At 40.1% G+C, this 21,319-nt stretch overlaps 1 protein-coding gene across 8 annotated transcripts in view; it reads left to right on the top strand.

Moving 5' to 3' along the window:
* The window catches only part of NEK10 (NIMA related kinase 10), a 376,418-nt gene that overhangs the window by 133,862 nt on the left and 221,237 nt on the right, over positions 1 to 21,319 (top strand). The window contains exon 24 of one of the 8 annotated variants that reach the window (XM_051858881.2): positions 5,706 to 5,994. The exons of the other annotated variants lie outside the window; for them this stretch is intronic. Within the exon in view, the coding sequence (XP_051714841.2) occupies positions 5,706 to 5,889 (184 nt within the window). The 3' untranslated portion in view covers positions 5,890 to 5,994. Of the gene's footprint in view, positions 1 to 5,705; positions 5,995 to 21,319 lie in introns of those variants that run through there. 8 annotated transcript variants of the gene reach the window in all.

Raw genomic sequence — 21,319 nt, 5'->3', positions numbered from 1 at the left:
TTATCATGAACGGGTGTTGTATTTTATCAAATGCTTTCTCGGCATCTATTGAGATAATCATATGGTTTTTCTTTTGCAGTCTGTTAATGTGGTATATCACATTGATTGATTTGTGAATGTTTAACCATCCCTGCATACCAGGGATGAATCCCACTTGGTCTGGGTGGATGATCTTTCTGATGTGTTGTTGCATTCTATTGGCGAGAATTTTATTGAGGATTTTTGCATCTATGTTCATCAGGGATATTGGTCTGTAATTCTCTTTCAGTGCTGCATCTTTTTCCGGCTTAGGAATTAAGGTGATGCTGGCTTCATAGAAAGAATTTGGGAGGATTCCCTCTTCTTCGATTGTTCTGAATAGTTTGAGAAGAATTGGAGTTAGTTCTTCTTTAAATGTCTGGTAGAATTCAGCAGTGAATCCATCTGGTCCTGGGCTTTTCTTTGTTGGGAGGGCCTTTATTACTGTTTCAATTTCTGTCTCAGTTATGGGTCTGTTTAGGTTTTCGATGTCTTCCTGGTTCAATTTAGGTAGGTTGCATGTGTCCAGGAATCTATCCATTTCTGATAGGTTTCCCTGTTTGCTGGCATACAAGTCCTTGTAGTAATTTCTGATGATTCTTTTTATTTCTGTGGTGTCTGTTGTTACGTTTCCTTTTTCATCTCTGATTTTATTTATTTGGGTCTTTTCTCTTCTTTTTTTAGTTAGTTGGGCCAATGGGGTGTCAATTTTGTTTATTTTTTCAAAAAACCAGCTCCTCGTTTGGCTGATTTTTTGTAATGTTTTTCTTGATTCAATCCTGTTGATTTCTTCTCTGATTTTAATTATTTCTCTTCTCCTACTAGATTTGGGTCTGGTTTGCTGTAGGTTTTCTAGATCCTTGAGGTGAATTGAAAGCTCATCTATTTGGTGCCTTTCCAATTTCTTGATGTAGGCACCTATTGATACAAACTTTCCTCTTAACACTGCTTTTGCTGCGTCCCATAAGTTTTGGTATGTTGTGCTGTTATCCTCATTTACTTCCAGAAAGTTTTTGATTTCTCTTTTGATTTCTTCTATGACCCATTGTTCATTCAGGAGCATGTTGTTCAATCTCCATGTGTTTGCATATGCTCTAGGGATTCCTGAGTTGCTAATTTCCAACTTCATTCCTTTATGGTCTGAGAAGCTGCATGGTATGATTCTAATTCTTTTGAATTTGCTGAGACTTGCTTTATGGCCTAGTATGTGGTCAATCCTAGAGAAGGTTCCATGTACTGCTGAGAAGAATGTAAAATCTTTAGCTGTAGGATTGAAAGTTCTGTATAAATCTGTTAGATCCATTTGGGCTATAGTGTCGTTTAAATCTACTGTATCCTTGTTGATCTTCTGTCCTATTGATCTGTCTATTTCTGAGAGTGGAGTATTGAAGTCCCCCAGTACTATTGTATTGGGGTCTAAGTCTCCCTTTAAGTCCGTTAACAAATCCTTTAGATAAACCGGTGCCCTGTAGTTAGGTGCATATACATTGATAATTGTTATATCTTCCTGTTGAATTGATCCCTTAATCATTATGCAGTGTCCCTTTTTGTCTCTCTTAACAGTTTTTGTGGTAAAGTTTATGTTGTCTGAAATTAAGATGGCTACGCCTGCTCTTTTTTCATTTCTGTTGGCATGGTATATCTTTTTCCAGCCTTTCACTTTCAGTCTGTATGGATCTTTGTTGGAAAGATGAGTTTCTTGTAAGCAGCAAATAGATGGGTTTTGTTCCTTAACCCAATCAGCCAATCGGTGTCTTTTAACTGGACAGTTCAGGCCATTCACGTTCAATGTGACTAATGATAAGTGGTAACTTTGCCCTGCCATTTGCCAAAGATAAGTTCTAATATATGCTTTGAATTCCCTGTGATCTTTTGCTGTGAGCAATTTTTTTAAAAAAGATTTTTTCTTTGAGATAGAGAATGATCTTCCATCTGCTGGTTCACTCCCCAAATGGCTTCAATGGCCAGGGCTAGGCCAGGCTGAAGCCAGGATCCAGGAGCTTCTTTTGAGTCTCCATCAAGGAAGCAGAGGCCCAAGGACTTGGGTCATCCTCTGCTGCTTTCCCAGGTACATTAACGGGGAGATGGATAGGAAGTAGGGCAGCTGGGGCCATCACTGGTGCCCATATGGGATGCCAGCATTGCAGGTGGCGGCTTTACCCATTATGTCACAATGTAGGCCTTGACCTCAGTATTTGATTGAGGCACTTGGGCAAGCCTGGAGATTGGCTAGGAAAAAAGCCTTAAGGCAAAGAGTCCCCAGGGAATTCCTAAGCTATGATGCCCTAGACTTGTACTGGAAATATTAGAGGGACAGCAACTGGTCAGGGTCCTGACATTGTCATCTGTGTAATCTCTCAAGCCCTTATTGTTCCAAATTTAGCTGTTTCCTAGTAAATTGTTTAGTATGTCCAGTTTCTTTTAAATTTAAAGTCATTTGGGCATTTTCTCTGTGCTTTGTGAATTGGACAAAAATAAAACAGATATCTTTTTAGTCATTGCTATGAGTCTCTCACCTCATGCTTTTTCTTGAATTATCCCTTCATCTGGGCTATTTCCCTCCAAGTTATATGATTTTCAAAAATGCTTAATTTTGTATACTTGAGAGGCAGAGTGTTACTGGGATCTTGAGAGGAAGAGAGAGAGAGAAGAGAGATCTTCCATCCGTTGGTCACTCCCCAAAATGCCTGCAGTAGTAAAGCATAGGCCAGGCCGAAGCTAGGAGCCTGGAACCCCATGTAGGTCTCCAACATGGGTGGCAGGGGCCCAAGCACTTGAGCCATTATCTGCTGCCAGCTAGGATGAATTAGTGGATCTGCAGTGGAAAAGACAAGACTCCAACTGGCATTCCAATATGGGCTGCAAGCATCCTAAGTGACAGTTTAACCTGCTGTGCCACAATGCCTGCCTCCAAATTATGTAATTTTGTTTTAATCTTTTTGAACGTATGTGAGTTTGTAAAATGTGTACCTGGGATGCCCAGAGAACATCTATTCTTGCCCTCCAGGGTCTCCAGAGTTTGATATTCCCATCTGATTGTACAGTTTCCCTTCCCAGACATTAACTATTCAATGGAATAAATTCTTTTTTAAAAAATTTTGTTTAAGGAATACAACTTCATGCATTTAATATATACAGATTTGGAAACATGATACTTTTTCCTCTCCCACCTCCCTCCCACCCATACCCCCACCATTTTTCCTTCTCCCTCTTCCTTTCCCATTCTTATTTTTTACAGAGATCAATTTTCAGTTAATTTTTATACTCATAAGATTAACCCTACAACAAGTAGAGAGTTCACCAATTAGTATGATGAAATAAAAGGAACAAAAACAAAGAAATAAACAAACAAGAAAAACATTGTTTCCCGACAGTCAGGGCAAGGGGGTTGTTAAATCATGGCATCTCAAAGTGTCAGTTTTGCTCCTATAGATTATATTTTAAGCACCTATTAGTTACCACAGTTAGAGAGCCCACATGGTATTTGTCTTTTTGTGACTGGCTTATTTCACCAAGTATAATGGTTTCCAGTTGAATCTATTTTGTTGCAAATGACAGGATTTCTTTTTTTTTAACCACTGTGTAGTATTCCATAATGTACATATACCATAATTTTTGTAGCCAGTCTTCGGTTGATGAACGTCTGGGTTGATCACATATCTTAGCTATTGTAAATTGACATGAAATGGACATGTGACTACAGATAACCCTTTCATATGCTGATTTCATTTCCTTTGGATAAATTTCCAGGAGTAGGATTGCTGGGTCATATCATAGGTCTATATTCAGCTATCTGAGATATCTTCATTCTGTCTTCCACAGTGGCTATACCAGTTCACATTCCTACCAACAGTGGATTAAGATTCTCTTCTCCCTACATGCTTGCCAGCATTTGTTGCTTGTTGATTCTGTATGTGAACCATTTTAATGGGTGTGAGATGAAACGTCATTGCAGTTTTGATTTGCATTTCCCTGATGACTAGTGATCCTGAATATTTGTCTATGTGTCTGTTGGCCGTTTGAATTTCCTTTCTAGAAAAATGTCTGTTCGGTTCCTTTGTCCATTTATTAATTGGATTGTCTTATTGTTGTTGAATTTCTTGAGTTCTTTATAGGTTTTTGAGAGTTAGTCTTTTGTCAGTTGCATTGTTTGCAAATATTTTCTCCCATTCTATAGGTTGTCTCTTCACTTTCCTGAGTGTTTCTTTTGCAGTGCAGAAGCTTCTCAATTTGATGTAATCCCACTTGTTAATTTTGGCTTTGATTGTCTATGCTTCTGGGGTCTTTTTCAGAAAGTCTTTTCCTATGCCAATGTCTTATAGGGTTGCCCAATGTTTGCTAGTAAGTTGATGATATCACATTATAGATTTAGGTCTCTGATTGATTTTGAGTGGATTGTTGTGTAAGGTGTGAGGTAGGGGTCTTGTTTCATGCTTATGCATGTGGAGATCCAGTTTTCCCAGCACCATTTGTTGAAGAGACTATCTTGGTTTCAGGAGTTGATTTTTGATCTTTTGTCAAAGATAAGTTGGTTGTACATGTGTCAGTTTATTTCTGATGTTTCTATTCTGCTCCTTTGGTCTACATGTCTGATTTTGTGCCAGTACCACACTGTTTTGATTGTAACTGCCCTGTAGTATATCTTGACATCTGGCACTGTGATACATTTGTTTCTGTTGTTCAAGATTGCCTTAACTATTTGGGGTCTCTTGTGTTTCCATATGAATTTTCCATATGAATTTGTGTTTCTATATGAATTGTAAGATGTTGTCTGTAGGTTTGTATAAATTGCTTTGATTATGTTGAGGACTATTCTGTCCATACCCAAAATTTGCTTAAGGTTTTCATCATAAAAGGATGTTGGGCTTTGTCAAATGCTTTCTGTGCATCTATTGAGATAATCATATGATTTTTTTGTCTTCAGCTTGTTAATATGGTTAGTCACGTTTATTGATTTTTCAGATACTGACCATACTTGCATACCAGGGATAAGCCCCACTTGGTCTGAGTAAATGATCTTTCTGTTGTGTTGTTCAATTCAATTGGCTAGTATTTTTTTGAGGATTTTTGAATCTATGTTCATCTGCAATATTCGTCTGTAGTTCTCTTTCTCTGTCATATCTTTTTCTGGCTGAGGAATTAAGGTGATACAGGTTTCATAGAAATTTGGAAGGAATTCCTCTTTTTCAATGGTTTTGAATAGCTTGAGAAGATTTGGAGTTAGTTCTTCCTTAAATGTCTGGTAGAATTCAGCAGTGAAGCCATCAGAACCTAAGGTTTTCCTTGCTGGGAGGGCCTTTATTACTGATTCAATCTCCATTTTGATTATTGGTCTGACTGGGTGTTCTATGTCTTCATGACTCAGTTTAGGTAGGTTGTATGTGTCCAGGAATCTATCCATTTTTTCTAGGTGTCCTGATTTGTTGGCATACTGCTCTTTGTAGTGATTCTTGATGATTCTTTTTATTTGTGTGCTATCTCTTGTTACATTTCCTTTATCATCTCTAATTTTGTTGATTTGGGTCTTCTCCCTGTTTTTTTTTAGTTGAACCAATTTTTATTTTTTCAACAAACCCACTTTCATCTCATTGCTAATTTGCATTTTTTGTTTCAATTTTGTATATTTCTTCCTTAATTTTAATTATTTATTTTCTCCTACTAATTTAGGGTTTGTTTTTATTTTCTAGGTCCTTGAGATGCATTGACAGCTCATTTTTGTTGACTTCCAAGTTTCTTGATGTAGGCACTAATGACTATGTCTTCCCTCTTAACATTGCTTTTGCTGTATGCCGTAAGTTTTATATGAGATATTATCATCTTCGTTTGTTTCCAGAAATTTTTGATTTCTCTTATAACCCACTATTCATTTAAGAGCATGTTGTTTAGTCTCCATGTGTTTGCATATGTTGTTGAGATTTTTGAGTTGGTGATTTCAAGCGTCAATCAATTGTGATCAGAGAAGGTGCATGGTGTTTTTTTTTTTTATTTTTCAAATTTGCTTGTATTTGCTTTGTGGTCTAGTATATAGTCTATCCTGGAGAAAGTTCCATGCACTGCTGAGAACAATCTGTATTCTGAAACTGTGGGGTGAATAGTTCTGTAGATATCAGGTTAATTTTGTCCACAGTGTTTATAACTCTGTTGACTTTGTTGATTTTCTGTCTGGTTGATTTATCTATTGATGAAAGTGGGGTGTTGAAGTCCCCTGTTACTATTGTATTGGAGTCTATGTCTCTCTTTAAATCCATTAACAGATCTTTTAAGAAGCCAGGTGCCCTGTAATTGGGTGTATATATATTTAATATGGTCATATATTCCTGTTGTATTGATCCCTTTATTATTACATAGAGTCCATCTTTGTCTTGTTTTTAAAGATTTATTCATTTTTGAAAGAGTTACACAAAGAGAGAGAAGCAGAGGCAGAGGAAGAGAGAGGTCTTCCATCCACTGGCTCACTTCCCAGTTGGCTGCAACGACTGGAGCTGCACCAGTCTGAAGCCAGGAGCCAGGAGCTTCTTCTAATTCTCCCACACAGGTGTAGGTCCCAAGGACTTGGGTCATCTTCCACTGCTTTTCCAGGTCATAGCAGAAAGCTGGATTGAAAATGGAGCAAGCGGGACTCAAACTTGTGCCTATATGGGATGCCGGCACTTCAGGTGGTGGTTTTTACCTGCTATGGCACAGCGTTGGCCCCTTTTTGTCTCTTTCAATAGTTTTTCTGTCTAATTGGTCTGATATTAGCATGGCTACATTTGCCTTTTGTGTTTTCTGTTTACATGGAATATACTTTTCCATCCTTTCACTTTCAGTCTGTGTATCTTTGTTGGTGAGTTGTGTTTCTTATAGGCAGTAAACAGCTGGGTCTTGTTTTTTAATCCATTTGGTCAGCCTGTATCTTTTAACTGTAGAATGAGGCCATTTACATTCAAGGTAACTATTGATAAGGAATTACTTGGCCCTGCCATTTTTCTGTGAATATTCCTATTGTTTGAGTTCTTTTTAGTTTTACTGGAGGATTTTCTTCACAGTCTTTCATGATAGTGGTTTTTTTTTTCTGTGTTTCTGTGTGTAGCACATCCTTTAGCATCTCTTGTAAGGCTTGACATCTGGTTACAAATTCTTTCAGTTTCTATTTGTTATGGAAGGTCTTTATTTCACATTCATTCATAAATGAGAATTTGCAGGGTACAGTATTCTATCAGTATTTTTCTCTTAAGACTTGGATTGTATCTCACAATTCCCTTATAGCCTTTAAGGTTTCTGATGAGAAGTCAGCTGTGAGTCTAATTGGAGATCCTCTGAAGCTAATCTGGCATTTCTCTCAGGCATATTTCAGAATCTCTTCTTTATGCCTTACTGTGGAAATTTTGGCTACAACATGTCATGGTGAAGTTCTTTTCTGCTCCTGGCTGTTCATGTCCTTTGCACATTAATTGATTGGTTGTTTATTTGTTGTTGAGTTTCTTTTTTAATTTTGTTTTTATTTATTTATTTGAAAGGCAGAGTTACAGAAGGGCTGAGGCAGATAGATAAAGAGAGGTCTTCCATCTTCTGGTTCACTCCCCAAATAGCCACAATGGCTGGAGCTGTGACTATCTAAAGCTAAGAGCTGGGAGCTTCCTCCCAGTCTCCCATGCAGGTGCAGGGTCCCAAGGACTTGGACTATCTTCTACTGCTTTCCCAGGCCACAGTAGAGAGCTGGATTGGAAGTGGAACAGCTGGGACTTGAACTGGCGTTCATATGGAATACCAGCACTGGGGGCGGCGGCCTTACCTGCAATGTCACAGCACTGGCCCCATCATCAATGTCTTATAACTTTCAATGTGGAGACTTTTCACTTTTTTGGTAAAATTTATTTCTAAATATTTCTTTTGTTTTGTAGCTACTTTGACAAAATTTTCATTCCCCATTAAGTTTTTCATTCCCTTACTATTCCTTCAGATGCAGAATACTTCTCTCTGAAGAACTCTTGTCCTAGACAGCTGCTGAGTTTACCTCCTTACTTCACTTTGGTCTCTGCTTAAATTCCATTCTGTAGAAAAGTTTCCCTGATAACCTGTCCAGAATAGCAAGCTCCCTTCTGATTCTGTCCTCATATATTAGTTTTTCATAACCCTTGCCTCTGCCTGACCTTATATTGTAGAGACGGATGGTGTATGATATATGATGGCTCCAATTACATGCTTTCTGTCTTATGATGATAGAAAAGCAATGTGAATTCAGAGGAAACCATGCCTGGACTTTAAAATTTTGATCTTGTCCCAGGTTAGTGATATGCGATGATGCTCTGTCATGATGCTGGGCAACAGCAGAGAGGGCACCTCCAGTCAGCCCTGTGTTCATGAGGGAACAGATCTGATACTCAGCTAAGCTGTGATGTTTGCAGGTTTGATGATTGATGTATTTTCTTTATTAGAAATCAACATTTCTTTTTTTTTAAGATTTATTTATTTGAAAGAGTTAGAGAGAGAAGGGGAGAGAGAAAGAGAGAGAGAGAGATCTTCCATCTGCTGGTTCACTGCCCAATTGGCCACAACGGCTAGAGCTGGATCAGAAGTGGAGCAGCTGGGACTCGAACCAGTGCCCATATGGGATACCAGCACTGAAGGCGGCAGTTTTACCTGCTATGCCACAATGCCGGCTCCTCGATGTATTTTCAGCCTCTGAGATTTTCATCTTATGATGGTTTATCAGGACTTAACATCATGGTAAGTTGAGGAGATTCTGTATTTGAATTGGTTTATTGTGTCTTGCCCACTAAAACACATTCTTCATGAGCATAGAACTTCTATTTCCTTTGTTTGCCTGGGGCCTAGAGGAATAGTCTGGCAGAATCTAAATAAATATTTTGAATAATTAAAGAGAAAATAAGACATTCTGAATTTTAATATGATTAAAACTCAATGTGCATTTTTATTGGGCTCTAAGAAACTAACAAGTCTTTGAACTTCTCTTACTTTTTCCCCAGTGAAGCCTGTAATAAAGGATTTTTGTTTGAAACAGTAAGGACCTTGATGGCAGAATCTGTTTTATTTTATTTTTCTATTTATTTTATGATTATATCTTCCATAGCTACTTGGGACAGTGAACAATGGTATAAAGTAGAATGTTATCATTTAAAAAATGTGGAATGATTATAATTTGTTGAGGCATGTATTCTCCTGTGACTAATAAATTGGCCCTGAGAGAAACTGCAAAACAGGAATTTTAAAAATAAGAGAATAATTGGAGTAAGAAAATAGTATAGATAGACAGGTCAGAAGGCCATTATTAAGCACCCAAGCTCTGGAGTCAGACTTCCCGGGTTTATATTCCAGCTCTACTGTTGAGAGTTAGAAATGATTAAAATTCTCTGTACCTCTGTTTCCTCATTGGCAATCTGAATTGGATAATCTTTGGTCATCCCATAGTATTGTGTGATTAGGTGAGATGCGGCACGTCCTGTGTTTGGAACAGTGCCTGGCTGGCACATGGTAAACATTCACTAGATGGTAGTGATTGTTATGTGAGAGTAGGCCAGAGTTTGAAAGGATAGTATTCTTTTGAGTGTGCAGATTGTGTTGTGCCTAAGAATTGAATTTATTTAATAGTCACAATAGAGTCAATTATGCTGTGTTATTTATAGCTCTGTCTCCCTTATTTTCTCTATATTTGGTCCCTAGATGACTACTTTGGTTAATGGTAGAGACCAGGGCTTTCTAGTAGCCAAGTGCACACAGCTGAGATGTAAGAAAGGGAAAGATGTTGTGCAAAGTGGGGACACCTAGAGGAATAGAACTCTATCATTCACTTTGAACAAGTGAGCAGGAGGGTGCTTTTGACTATACGTGCTTCTGTTATGGCCTTTCTGTGGTTCATCAGCATAAGATTTGCTTGAATAATATCAATATCACCTCCAATGCACCTCATATCTCTACAAACACACATGTGCATGTGTATGCGCATGTGCAAACACACACACACACAGAGTTGTTTCTCTCTGCTTAGGTTTGGTAGGAGGGAACTTTGAGTGAACTCAGGATTTAGTTGCACAAATTCAATTCTAAAAATATATTGAAGATTCAATGGGATTCAAAGGCACCGTGGTCTCATGAATTTAAATACAATCTGCTAAATAGAAACTACTAGACAGTGTTTATTAAAGTTGCCCCTCCAAAGCCGGAGGCATCACAATACCAGATTTCAGGACATACTACAGGGCAGTTGTAATAAAAACAGCATGGTACTGGTACAGAAACAGATGGATAGACCAATGGAACAGAATTGAAACACCAGAAATCAACCCAAACATCTATAGCCAACTTATATTTGATCAAGGATCTAAAACCAATTCCTGGAGCAAGGACAGTCTATTCAATAAATGGTGCTCAGAAAACTGGATTTTCACGTGCAGAAGCATGAAGCAAGACCTCTACCTTTCACCTTACACAAAAATCCACTCAACATGGATTAAAGACCTAAATCTACGACCTGACACCATCAAGTTATTAGAGAATATTGGAGAAACCCTGCAAGATATTGGCACCGGCAGAGACTTCTTGGAAAGACCCTGGAGGCACAGGCAGTCAAAGCCAAAATCAACTATTGGGATTGCATCAAATTGAGAAGTTCCTGTACTGCAAAAGAAACAGTCAGGAAAGTGAAGAGACAACCGACAGAATGGGAAAAAATATTTGCAAACTATGCAACAGATAAAGGGTTAATAACCAGAATCTAAAAAGAGATCAAGAAACTCCACAACAACAAAACAAACAACCCATTTAAGAGATGGGTTAAGGACCTCAATAGACATTTTTCAAAAGAGGAAATACAAATGGCCAAGAGACACATGAAAAAATGTTCAGGATCACTAGCAATCAGGGAAATGCAAATCAAAACCACAATGCGATTTCACCTTACCCCCGTTAGAATGGCTTACATACAGAAATCTACCAACAACATATGCTGGTGAGACACTAACCCACTGTTGGTGGGAATGCAAACTGGTCAAGCCACTATGGAAGTCAGTCTGGAGATTCCTCAGAAACCTGAATATAACCCTACCATACAACCCAGCCATCCCACTCCTTGGAATTTACCCAAAGGAAATTAAATTGGCAAACAAGAAAGTGGTCTGCATCTTAATGTTTATTGCAGCCCAATTTACAATAGCTAAGACCTGGAATCAACCTAAATGCCCATCAACGGTAAACTGGATAAAGAAATTATGGGACATGCACTCTATAGAATACTATACAGTAGTCAAAAACAATGAAATCCAGTCATTTGCAACAAAATGGAGGAATCTGGCAAACATCATGCTGAGTGAAATAAGCCAGTCCCAAAGGGACAAATACCATATGTTCTCCCTGATCAGCAACAACTAACCGAGCACCAAGAAGGAAACCTATTGAAGTGAAATGGACATTATGAGAAACAGTGACTTGATCAGCCCTTGCCCTGACTGTTGATGAACAACTTAATACTTTATCCCTTTTAGTATTTTTTTTGTCTGTTCTACTTAATACTATTGGTTGAATTCTGTAATTAATACACAGTTATTCTTAAGTGTTGAAGCTTAACTGAAAAGTGATCCCTGTTAAATATAAGCGTGGAAATAAGAGAGGGAAGAGATGTGCAATTTGGGACATGCTCAAGCTGACTTGCCCCAATGGTAGAGTTAGAAACATACCAGGGGATTCCAATTCAATCCCATCAAGGTGGCATGTACCAATGCCATCTCACTAGTCCCGGTGATCAATTTCTGTTCACAATTGATCATAATGATAGAAATAAGAGTCAAGGGATCACATAAACAAGACTGATGTCTGAAAATACTAACCGATAGAATAAAAAAAAAAAAAAAAGGGAGAGAACGATCCAACATGGGAAGCGAGATACACAGCAGACTCAGAATGGCAGATGTCCTAAACAGCACTCTGGCCTCAGAATCAGCCCTTAAGGCATGCGGATCTGGCTGAAAAGCCCATGAGAGTATTTCAGGCATGGAAAGCCAAGACACTCTGGCAAAAAACAAAACAAAAGAAAACAACACAAAAAAACAGTGACCTAAATGAAGGATCTCCGTGAGTGAGATCCCAGTAGAAACAACAGGTCATCAAAGAAGGAGGTACCTTTCTCTGAAAGGAGGAGAGAACTTCCTCTTTGACCATGGCCTTGTCTAAATATGATCAGAGTCAGTGAACTCAGGGGGCTTCCATAGCCTTGGCAACTCATGACTAGAGCCTAGGGAGATTACTGATGCCATAAACAAGAGTGTCAATTTGTTAAGTCAACAACAGGAGTCACTGGGCACTTATTCCTCATGTGGGATCTCTGTCCTTAATGTGCTGTACATTGTGATTTAATGCTATAACTAGTACTCAAACAGTATTTTTCACTTTATGTTTCTGTGTGGGTGCAAACTATTGTAATCTTTACTTAATATATACTAAACTGATCTTATGTATATAAAGAGAATCGAAAATGAATCTTGATATGAATGGAAGGGGAGAGAGAGCGGGAGAGGGGAGGGTTGTGGGTGGGAGGGAAGTTATGGGTGGGGGGAAGCCATTGTAATCCATAAGCTATATTTTGGAAATTTATATTCATTAAAGTTAAAAAGAAATAAAGTTGCCCCTCCACATAATGGCCAACTTTATGTTGTTAACCTCTTATTTTCTACTTATTTTTATTTACTTATTTCTGACTTGCACTTATACAGAAGGGTAGATTTTTGGTCTACCAGTTAAGATGGTGCTCGACTAGCCTGTATTTCATGTTGCAGTGTCTGAGTGTGAGTCTCAGCTTTGCTTCTGATTTTAGCTTCCTGCTAATGTAGACCTTAGGAAGCAGAAAGTATGACTCGGGTGTTAGGTCACTGGCCCCATGTAGGAGACCTAGATGAGTTGCAAGGTCCCTGCTTAGACCTGGCCCAGTTCTGGCTGTTGTGGGCATTTGAGGGAGGTGATCCAGTAGATCTCTCTCTGCCTCTCAACACAAACATGTCTAACTTGTATAGAGTTTACTAAGTATATGCACTATTAAAGGCTCTATAAATATTATCATTTAATCCTCAAACCTCCTTTCAGAGAGCTGTGACTATGTCACATAAACTTAAGGGAGGTGTAGCAATCTTACCAACTTCACAAAGCTAGCAAGTAGAGGAACGTGGGTTCAAATCCAGACTACCAGACTCTAGAATGTGCATGTATTAACTCCTCTGCTATCCTGCCTGCAGATTGAATAGTTAATAATCAGTAGACTCTGTGTCAAGAATGACAAATATTGCACTATGATTGATGTTTGCTTCAGGGGTATTGTGATTTGTTATTTAGAATGTATGCATTCCAGGTAATGTTCATCAATACATTTATTATTTTCCAAGCTTTAATTTTGTTCAACTAAAAATTCTTCTTTTGATTTTTTCCCTAATTTTAATGGTTGTTTTCTCATCATTCAACAGTTTTTTAAAAATTTAAATAGGTTTTAAATACTGAGCACACTGTATAATGTTCACTGACACTTTCTGAATTCAAAATGAAAAGTTATGAAGTTTCTAGAAATGAAAAAAAATTCCAAGTGAAGCAAATTTATGGCTTTAAGTAATCTTGATATTATAGTGTCATTGAATCTACAGGCACTGCAGGAGGTATATGGCTAGAAGAACAAACACTTTAATATATAATTAAGATATCCATGGTTTTCATTTTGCGTGTCTCTGGCGATGTTAAACGCTTGGTTTAACCAGGATTAAAAGTTTAAATATCATGTGCATGATAGATTTTTTTCAAAGTTTGATTCTCCCTGAACTTGCCAGCAGCTCCAGAAAAAAGAAAGCGAATGCTTTGATGGTTGATTCTATCAGTGGAAGCCCTAGATTCTTATTATTAATGAGGAATTCAAAATCACTTTTCTTTAGTTTCTTTTTTTATTATTTTTTTGACAGGCAGAGTTAGACAGTGAGAGAGAGAGACAGAGAGAAAGGTCTTCCTTCCGTTGTTTCACTCCCCAAATGGCCGCTATGGCCGGCGCTGTGCCCATCTGAAGCCAGGGGCCAGGTGCTTCTCCTGGACTCCCATGCGGGTGCAGGGCCCAATTACTTGGGCCATCCTCCACTGCCTTCTCGGGCCACGGTAGAGAGCCGGACTGGAAGAGGAGCAACCAGGACAGAATCCGGCGCCCCTACTGGGAATAGAACCTGGGGTGCTGGCGCCACAGGCAGACGATTAGCCACGTGAGCCACGGCGCTGGCCTTTAGTTTCTGTATCTTCATTTCCTTGCCTTTTTCTAGTCTTTATTTTTACAAGTAACTGAGTCTGTCACCACTGGGTTTCTCTCTCTGTATTTATCTAAATTATTTGTCTGATTTTTCATTTTAAGCATTTGACCCAATCACTATGTATTTCCTATAGGAAAAGGGCGTGAGAAGGAGAAACATATTGATAGAATGTCTTATTTTAATATGTTTTCCTTTTTAAAAATATTTACTTGAAAGGCAGAGTGAGGAAGAGAGAGAGAGGGATTGAGATCGATTTTGCATCAGTTGCTTCTCTCCCCAAATAGCTGCCATGGGCAGGGGCAGGGCCAAGATGAAGCCAGGAGCCCAGGAATCCATACAGATCTCCTATGTGGATGGCAGGGGCCCAAACACTTGGGCCATCTTTTGCTGCTTTCCCAGGTTGTGTTAGCAGGGATCTAGATCAGAAGAGAAGGAGCTGGATCTCTAACCAGCATGTTGGCATGGATTACACATTGCAAGCACCAGATTAACTCACTGTGCCACAACCTTAACCCCATAGCATGTTTTCTCCAGAGTGAGGTGCTTTGGCCAAAAAGAAGGGTCCTCATGTATTTACCACAATTTAATCTGCTGAATAATTAAGAAGTGAGAAGACTCTTTGGAGATAAGGAGATGTGAATTTCTATTCTATGTATAAAATGTGAATTATCTATTCTATGTATTAATCCAATCTTAAATTTAGTTGCTTAAACCAACAAATTTGTGTGTTGGTTTCCCCTAGGCTAATGAACATAAATTCATTCAGCTGAATGACTGGCTTGGCTGGAAGCTCCAAGATGGCCTCTCTTACCTGGCAGTTGGGTGTGGAGGCTTGGTGGGGAAGGGTCTGTCGGCCTGGCCATTCATGTACATGGTAGTGTTGGAGTAGCATTGGAAGAGGGCAGCAGTGGAAACTGTGGGGCCTCTTCAGGGTAGCTCTGGGTGTTATGTTATGTAACATCTGTTACATCTGTGTCCTGTTGGTCCATGCAAGTTACGGCAGCTGACATACAAGGGTTGGGCAAGCACATGTGCTTCTAGGTGGAAGGAGATACACAATATTTGGGGCATTATTCAATAAACAAAAATGTTCCAATATAGTTCATTCAGAAAGAAGCATATTCCATAATTGTCTTTGGGAAACATGGCCAGTGAAACAATAATAGTCTATTTAAACAGTACCAGTTGACACATCAGTCCCATATCTCCTCAGAATGGAATGTACCAGCCTGAGGGCTGGCACTGTGGCTTAGTAGGTTAAGCCTCTACCTGTGGTGCAGGCATCCCATATGGTTGCTGGTTCGAGTCCTGGCTGCTCTACATCCAGTCCAGCTCCCTGCTAATGTCCTGGGAAAGCAGTAGAAGATCGCCCAAGTACTTGGGCCCCTGCACCCACATGGGAAATATGGAAGAGCTCTTGGCTCCTTGTTTTGGATCAGTCCAGCTCTGGCCATTGCAGCCATTTTGGGAGTGAACCAGCAAATGGAAGACCTCTCTCTCTGTCTCTCTGTCTCTCTGTCTATAACTCTGCCTCTCAAAGAGATAAATAATTTTTTTAAAAGAGGGGTCCAGTACTGTGATGTAGTGGGTAAAACCACTGTCTATAATGCTGTCATCCCACATGGATGCCAGTTTGAGTCCTGGCCACTACACTTCCAATCTAGCTCTCTGCTATGGCTTAGGAAAGTAGTAGAAGGTGGCCCAAGCCTGCCCCAACTTGGAGGAAGCTCCTGGCTTCAGATTGGCCCAGCTCTGGCCAATGAGGCCATCTGGGGAGTGAACCAGTAGATAGAATCTTTCTCTCTCTTTGTGCCTCTGCCTCTCTGTAACTCTGCATTTCAAATACATAAATAAATCTTTAAAAAAGAGAAAAATGTAGCAACCTGGATCCAATCAGGAGTTAGCAGTGACCTTGTGGGCTAAGTAAAGGAAGATTATTATAAAGAAGGACTTACTGTGATATAAGATTAATGATAGGATATAAGGAACATTTACAAGGTACCCTAGGGCCGAAGGTGAGCACTAAACTGCAGGGGTTCAGCCCTTGCTGGAGAGGGTGTGTAGCCCACAGACAACAGAGAAGTTGGCTGAGTGCACTGGGCTGCTGGGCAAGCAGGGAGCAATCCTCTTTAGTGCTGGTAGAGACAGGGCACCAGCACCTCACATCGTGTCATGTGCATGTAGCAAGATTTTGACTGCCAATCCACAGAAGGCCTTCAGGGTCTAAGGGCTACAGGGAGGGAGGAGCAGAGCTAAATCCAGGCACTCTATATGCAGGAGGCCATCAGAGGGTATAGGCTGTGCAGTGGCTCTAATTTCTGTGTTGAGAGGGCTGTAGAAAGATGTTCACCAGGTAGTTGCTGCAGGATTGCAGAGGGAGAATCCTTCTGGGCCTATGACTGGGACAGGCTCTACTGGCTAGACCAAAACTTTTTTTTTTTTTTTTTGGACAGGCAGAGTGGACAGTGAGAGAGAGAGACAGAGAGAAAGGTCTTCCTTTTGCCGTTGGTTCACCCTCCAATGGCCGCTGTGGCCGGTGCACTGCACTGATCCGATGGCAGGAACAAGGTGCTTCTCCTGGTCTCCCATGGGGTGCAGGGCCCAAGCACTTGGGCCATCCTACACTGCACTCCCTGGCCACAGCAGAGAGCTGGCCTGGAAGAGGGGCACCAGGACAGAATCCGGCGCCCCGACTGGGACTAGAACCGGGTGTGCTGGCGCCGCAAGGCGGAGGATTAGCCTACTGAGCCGCAGTGCCGGCCTAGACCAAAACTTACATTGCCTACCTCTATCCCATATCAGACACCATAGAACACCTTGTCCCCTGGCAGTGTCTGCCTAGCACCACCTGCAGGGAAAGATTGACACGATGCTTACTTTAGAGGGGAAGTACCTAAAGGGAATCCATTGCTTATTGAAGGGTCTGACAGGAGCTAAGGGACAATACATTGATAATGACTCATTAAATGATTTCAGGATTTGGTCCAGCGTACTTGTGGACTGGCAGCTAGAGAATAGGACCACACCAGTGCTGCTACTGCTGTGGCATGTTCAATATCTTTATTTACTCTGTACAGTAGGTGTTTTATTTCTCTGAACCTCCAGCATTGCTACACCTCCCGACAGTCTTTTTGAACTGTGTGGAAATTTAAATCTTCCTTCAGTTCGATTCCAAACTGAAGGCACATTTAGGGAATAGCAAGAGCTATAGTTTGGCTGGGTTCAGATTTATGTTGTGATGATGGGAGATCTGAAACTCTCCCCTTGCATTGTAGAGCCACTGAGCACTGAAAGTCCATGGAATTGCTGTTTTTCTGAAGATCTGCAGAACAGAATCAGGGAAAGAGACTTATGTTTATCATTTTACCTGTCCCTGAAATAGATATTCAAGTACTTTTCAGGAGAAGAGGCTTAGTTCTTACCCATGAGGCTAATTCAATTCAATCTGAACACACATACACACAGAGAACCAAGTGTCAGTCAGGTCTAGAAGGATCAAGGGCTAGAAAATCCCATGATGCTTGTAATGAGCTTCCATCAGATTCCTATAGAAAGTCTCCAGGACAATGGCCACTGGTGGAAAAAGAACCCATCCATGCTGGAAAACACTGGGGAAAGGCTGAGGAGGGTGGATAGTGCTATATTTTCCTTATCATGATTGTGTCATATCCTAAGCACTACACAGGAATTACATAATGTGACTTACACTCTGCGCAATTCAGACATTCTGATAGCATGTGCTTGAAAGTGCTTTTGGCTGAATGAAAAATTGATAAGAGATCAAAAGGAAGGAGAGAAAGGTAGCAATGCAAGGGAGGTAAACAGAGATAGGAAAGAGTGGGGAAGTCAGTTTTAATGTTTAAATGTTTATTTTTTCATCTGTTTGAAAGGTAGAGCAACACATACACAGACAGATGGCAGGGGGTGGGGAGACAGAGACAGAGATGCAGAGAGACAGGGAGTGTTTTCCATCTATTGACTCACTCTTCAAATGCTTACAGCAGCAGGGGCTGTGTCAAGCTGAAGCCAGGGCCTGGAACTCTATCCATGTGGGTGGCAGGGACTGAAGCACTTGAGCCATTATCTGCTGCCTCCCAGGACACATTAGCAGGAAGCAGAATCAGAAGAGGAGTAGCTTAGACTGAAACCAGCTCTCCTAATCTGGGACGTGGGTGTCCCAAGTGGTGCTTCAGCCAGTTGTCAGAAAACCAGAGGATTTAAACAATGGGGACGTAAGAAAACCAAATTACTATTTCAAGGGCAAAAAATTGAAAAAAAAAATTAATTATCTTGCAGGGCTACATTTATGTTTGTTCTTATCAATAAGTAATTCCAAGTGACCTTACCAATTGTATGTCCATTTATATCAATTTATTTCATGGCTTATTTAGCTAATACTAGTATTTTATACTATTATATTTAAAATTTAATTATTACTTTAAAAATATTGATATTTTATACTGTTTGTATAACTCTAGAAGCAATAGTATGCATGATAAAATAAAAGAAAGTAAAATAAATAAAAAAAGTGCCAAAAATTGTTTTTTCTATGATAGTAGGATATTAGAAGTTTGAAATCTTGAAATTCAAGCTTCCCTTTAAGTGGTGATTCTTCACACATACACACACACACACACACACACACACACATATATAGAAGCAAAATACTAAATTTTCCAACTTTGCCAGTATAGAGGTCAGTAACAAAGGTCAAATAAAGATCTGAATATATGAACTATCTGTTAACTTTAATGCATATTGACAACTCTCAACCACTTACCATCATTTTCACAGAAAAGGCGTACTTCTAGGATCAGTGCATTTTGGAGTTTAATGTTGGAGCCTTATATATATATATATATATATATATATATATATATAAAATGTATGTATATGTTTTATTTTAGTGCTAAAGTTTCCAAGAAGGCCTTAATATCTATCTCCAGTAATGTATTTGCATCCTAGTCTCCTCACCTCATTTCCTAAGAGTTCATTTCTCATTTTCACTACAAAGTGTTCTTTATCCATAAACTTCATAAATAATATCTCAGAACAGCAGCAGTGGGAGGAGGTGTGGAATATCAGTGGGTTTGTCTGTGCAACTGCCCTTGCCTTAGGAGCTGGTAGAATGGAATACAGACTCTAGAGCTGGACTGCCTGGGTTTACTCCTGGTTCTGCCCCTTCCTGTTTGACTTCGGGCAAGGTATTTAGTTTTTCTGGGCCTCAGTGTCATCACTGAAATGATGTGTATGATGTGTATGTCTCTCTCTCTGTGTGTGATAACAACAATTTGTACATAAAAGGGTTGGGATGAGGATTAAAAAGATGGATAGATAGATAAAAAGATAAATAGATGAGTGAGTGGGTAGATATATAGTAGTATCTGTAGCATAGCAAATATTCAGTAAATATTAGTAGTTTTGAGGTGGGGAGCCACAGTTTCATTCTTTAAGCTAATATATCTTCCCCCCCTTCACTCAAGCACATGGTTTACCTGGCTTAGTCCCTTTGCATTAGAAGTCTTGTCTTCCTGGCCATAGATAATGAGCCAGTCCTAGCATTCATGCCCTTGTTGCCACAATAATAGAAGTAAGTATTTCCTTGACTCAAACTTTCCCAGTTAGAATTCTTTCCTGAAAACGGGTTGAGCTGGGACTCAGGAGCTGGTATTGGGAGTCTCCTGGGGGGGGCATGTTTGTAGCCATTGGGGAGGGGAGTCTGGCAGAACGAGGTCAGTGCTTGGAGATAATAGGAATGAATTCTGGGATGTCAGGCTCTCGATTCCATTTTCCCCGAGAGCCAGCTGTAGCTTTGCTCCTCCTGCACTTAGAAGAATGTATCAATAAATTCCTCTCTATTTGTGTAGGGTTGCTAGGTTTCTTTCACTTGTCTCAGTTTGGATTGCCCTAAAAGCAAACTCTCAAACAAAGGTTCAAGTGCAAGGGGTTTATTCTGGAGGTGACCCTGGGAGACAGGTAGGTGAATGTGAGACAAGGAAGGGGAGGCATAAGACAGATTTCTGTGGGAAGTTATCACTGGGGACAATTAGAGCTTAAACCTGTTGAGGATCTTGGAAGTCAGTGTAACAAATAACTCAGAGTTACTCTGTTCCTGAAAGGAGAGAGTGGGGGTGTTTATACTTCAGCTGTCAGTCACTTCAGTAAGTGCTATTCCTGGGGTCCATTTTGTCACCAGCACTTCAGGGCTGTCAAGCTGCAGGCAGAAAAGGTCAAGGAATTAAAGCAAATCCTCAGACAAACCTGCAAACAATTAGAATTGAGTCCAGTGAGCTCTGAAGGCATAAGGTCAGGGGGTTCTGGTAGGCTACTGTACCATCTGCTTTGACCTAACCATGGAAACAGCTCCAGGGCAGCAGAGAATTGCTCAGTGTGGCCCAGAGTCTTTGTACATTCTGAAAAAAATGTAATTTTCCCCACATGTTCTCTGTACACATTCTTTTATGTTGATTGCGGGAAGTCATTAAAGAAGTCCCTGACAACTGTTTCCAGATTTTCTTCATGGTTAGAAGGAATTGAGAAGTTGTTTCCTTCCTTCCTTACCCAGAGAGACTTACTGTTTTCATGTAGTTCTGGGCTGATGCTGCCTGCATTAACTTCTCAAGTAAGATGGCAAATAGGTTTTGGCAGATAATAGATAAGCTACCTGGCTGATGAGATCATATCACTTAAAAAATAGATGTGATATTAAAAACTGTAATGCAGAAGCAGATAGAAATATTCTCACTACCAGATGCTTACTTGGGGGAGCTGTGTTTGGTGTAGCAGTTAATACCTACTCCATGTATTGGGGTGCTTAGGTTTGAGCCCCAGCTGAGCTCTTCATTCCAGCTCTCTGCTGATGCTTACTCTGGGAGACAGTGACTGATGGCTCAGGTACTTGGATCCTTGCTATCCACGTGGGAGATCTGAATTGAGTTCCAGGCTCCTGGGTTAAACCTGGCCCAGGCCTTAGCTGTTGTGGGCATCTGGGGAGTGAATCAGTGGATAGCAGATCTCTGCCCATCCTCCTCCCTTCTCTC

The sequence above is a fragment of the Oryctolagus cuniculus genome, chromosome 4 (genome assembly GCF_964237555.1).
Source record: "Oryctolagus cuniculus chromosome 4, mOryCun1.1, whole genome shotgun sequence".
NCBI classification, from domain to species: domain Eukaryota; kingdom Metazoa; phylum Chordata; class Mammalia; order Lagomorpha; family Leporidae; genus Oryctolagus; species Oryctolagus cuniculus.
This window is presented reverse-complemented; position numbering and strand designations above follow the sequence as displayed.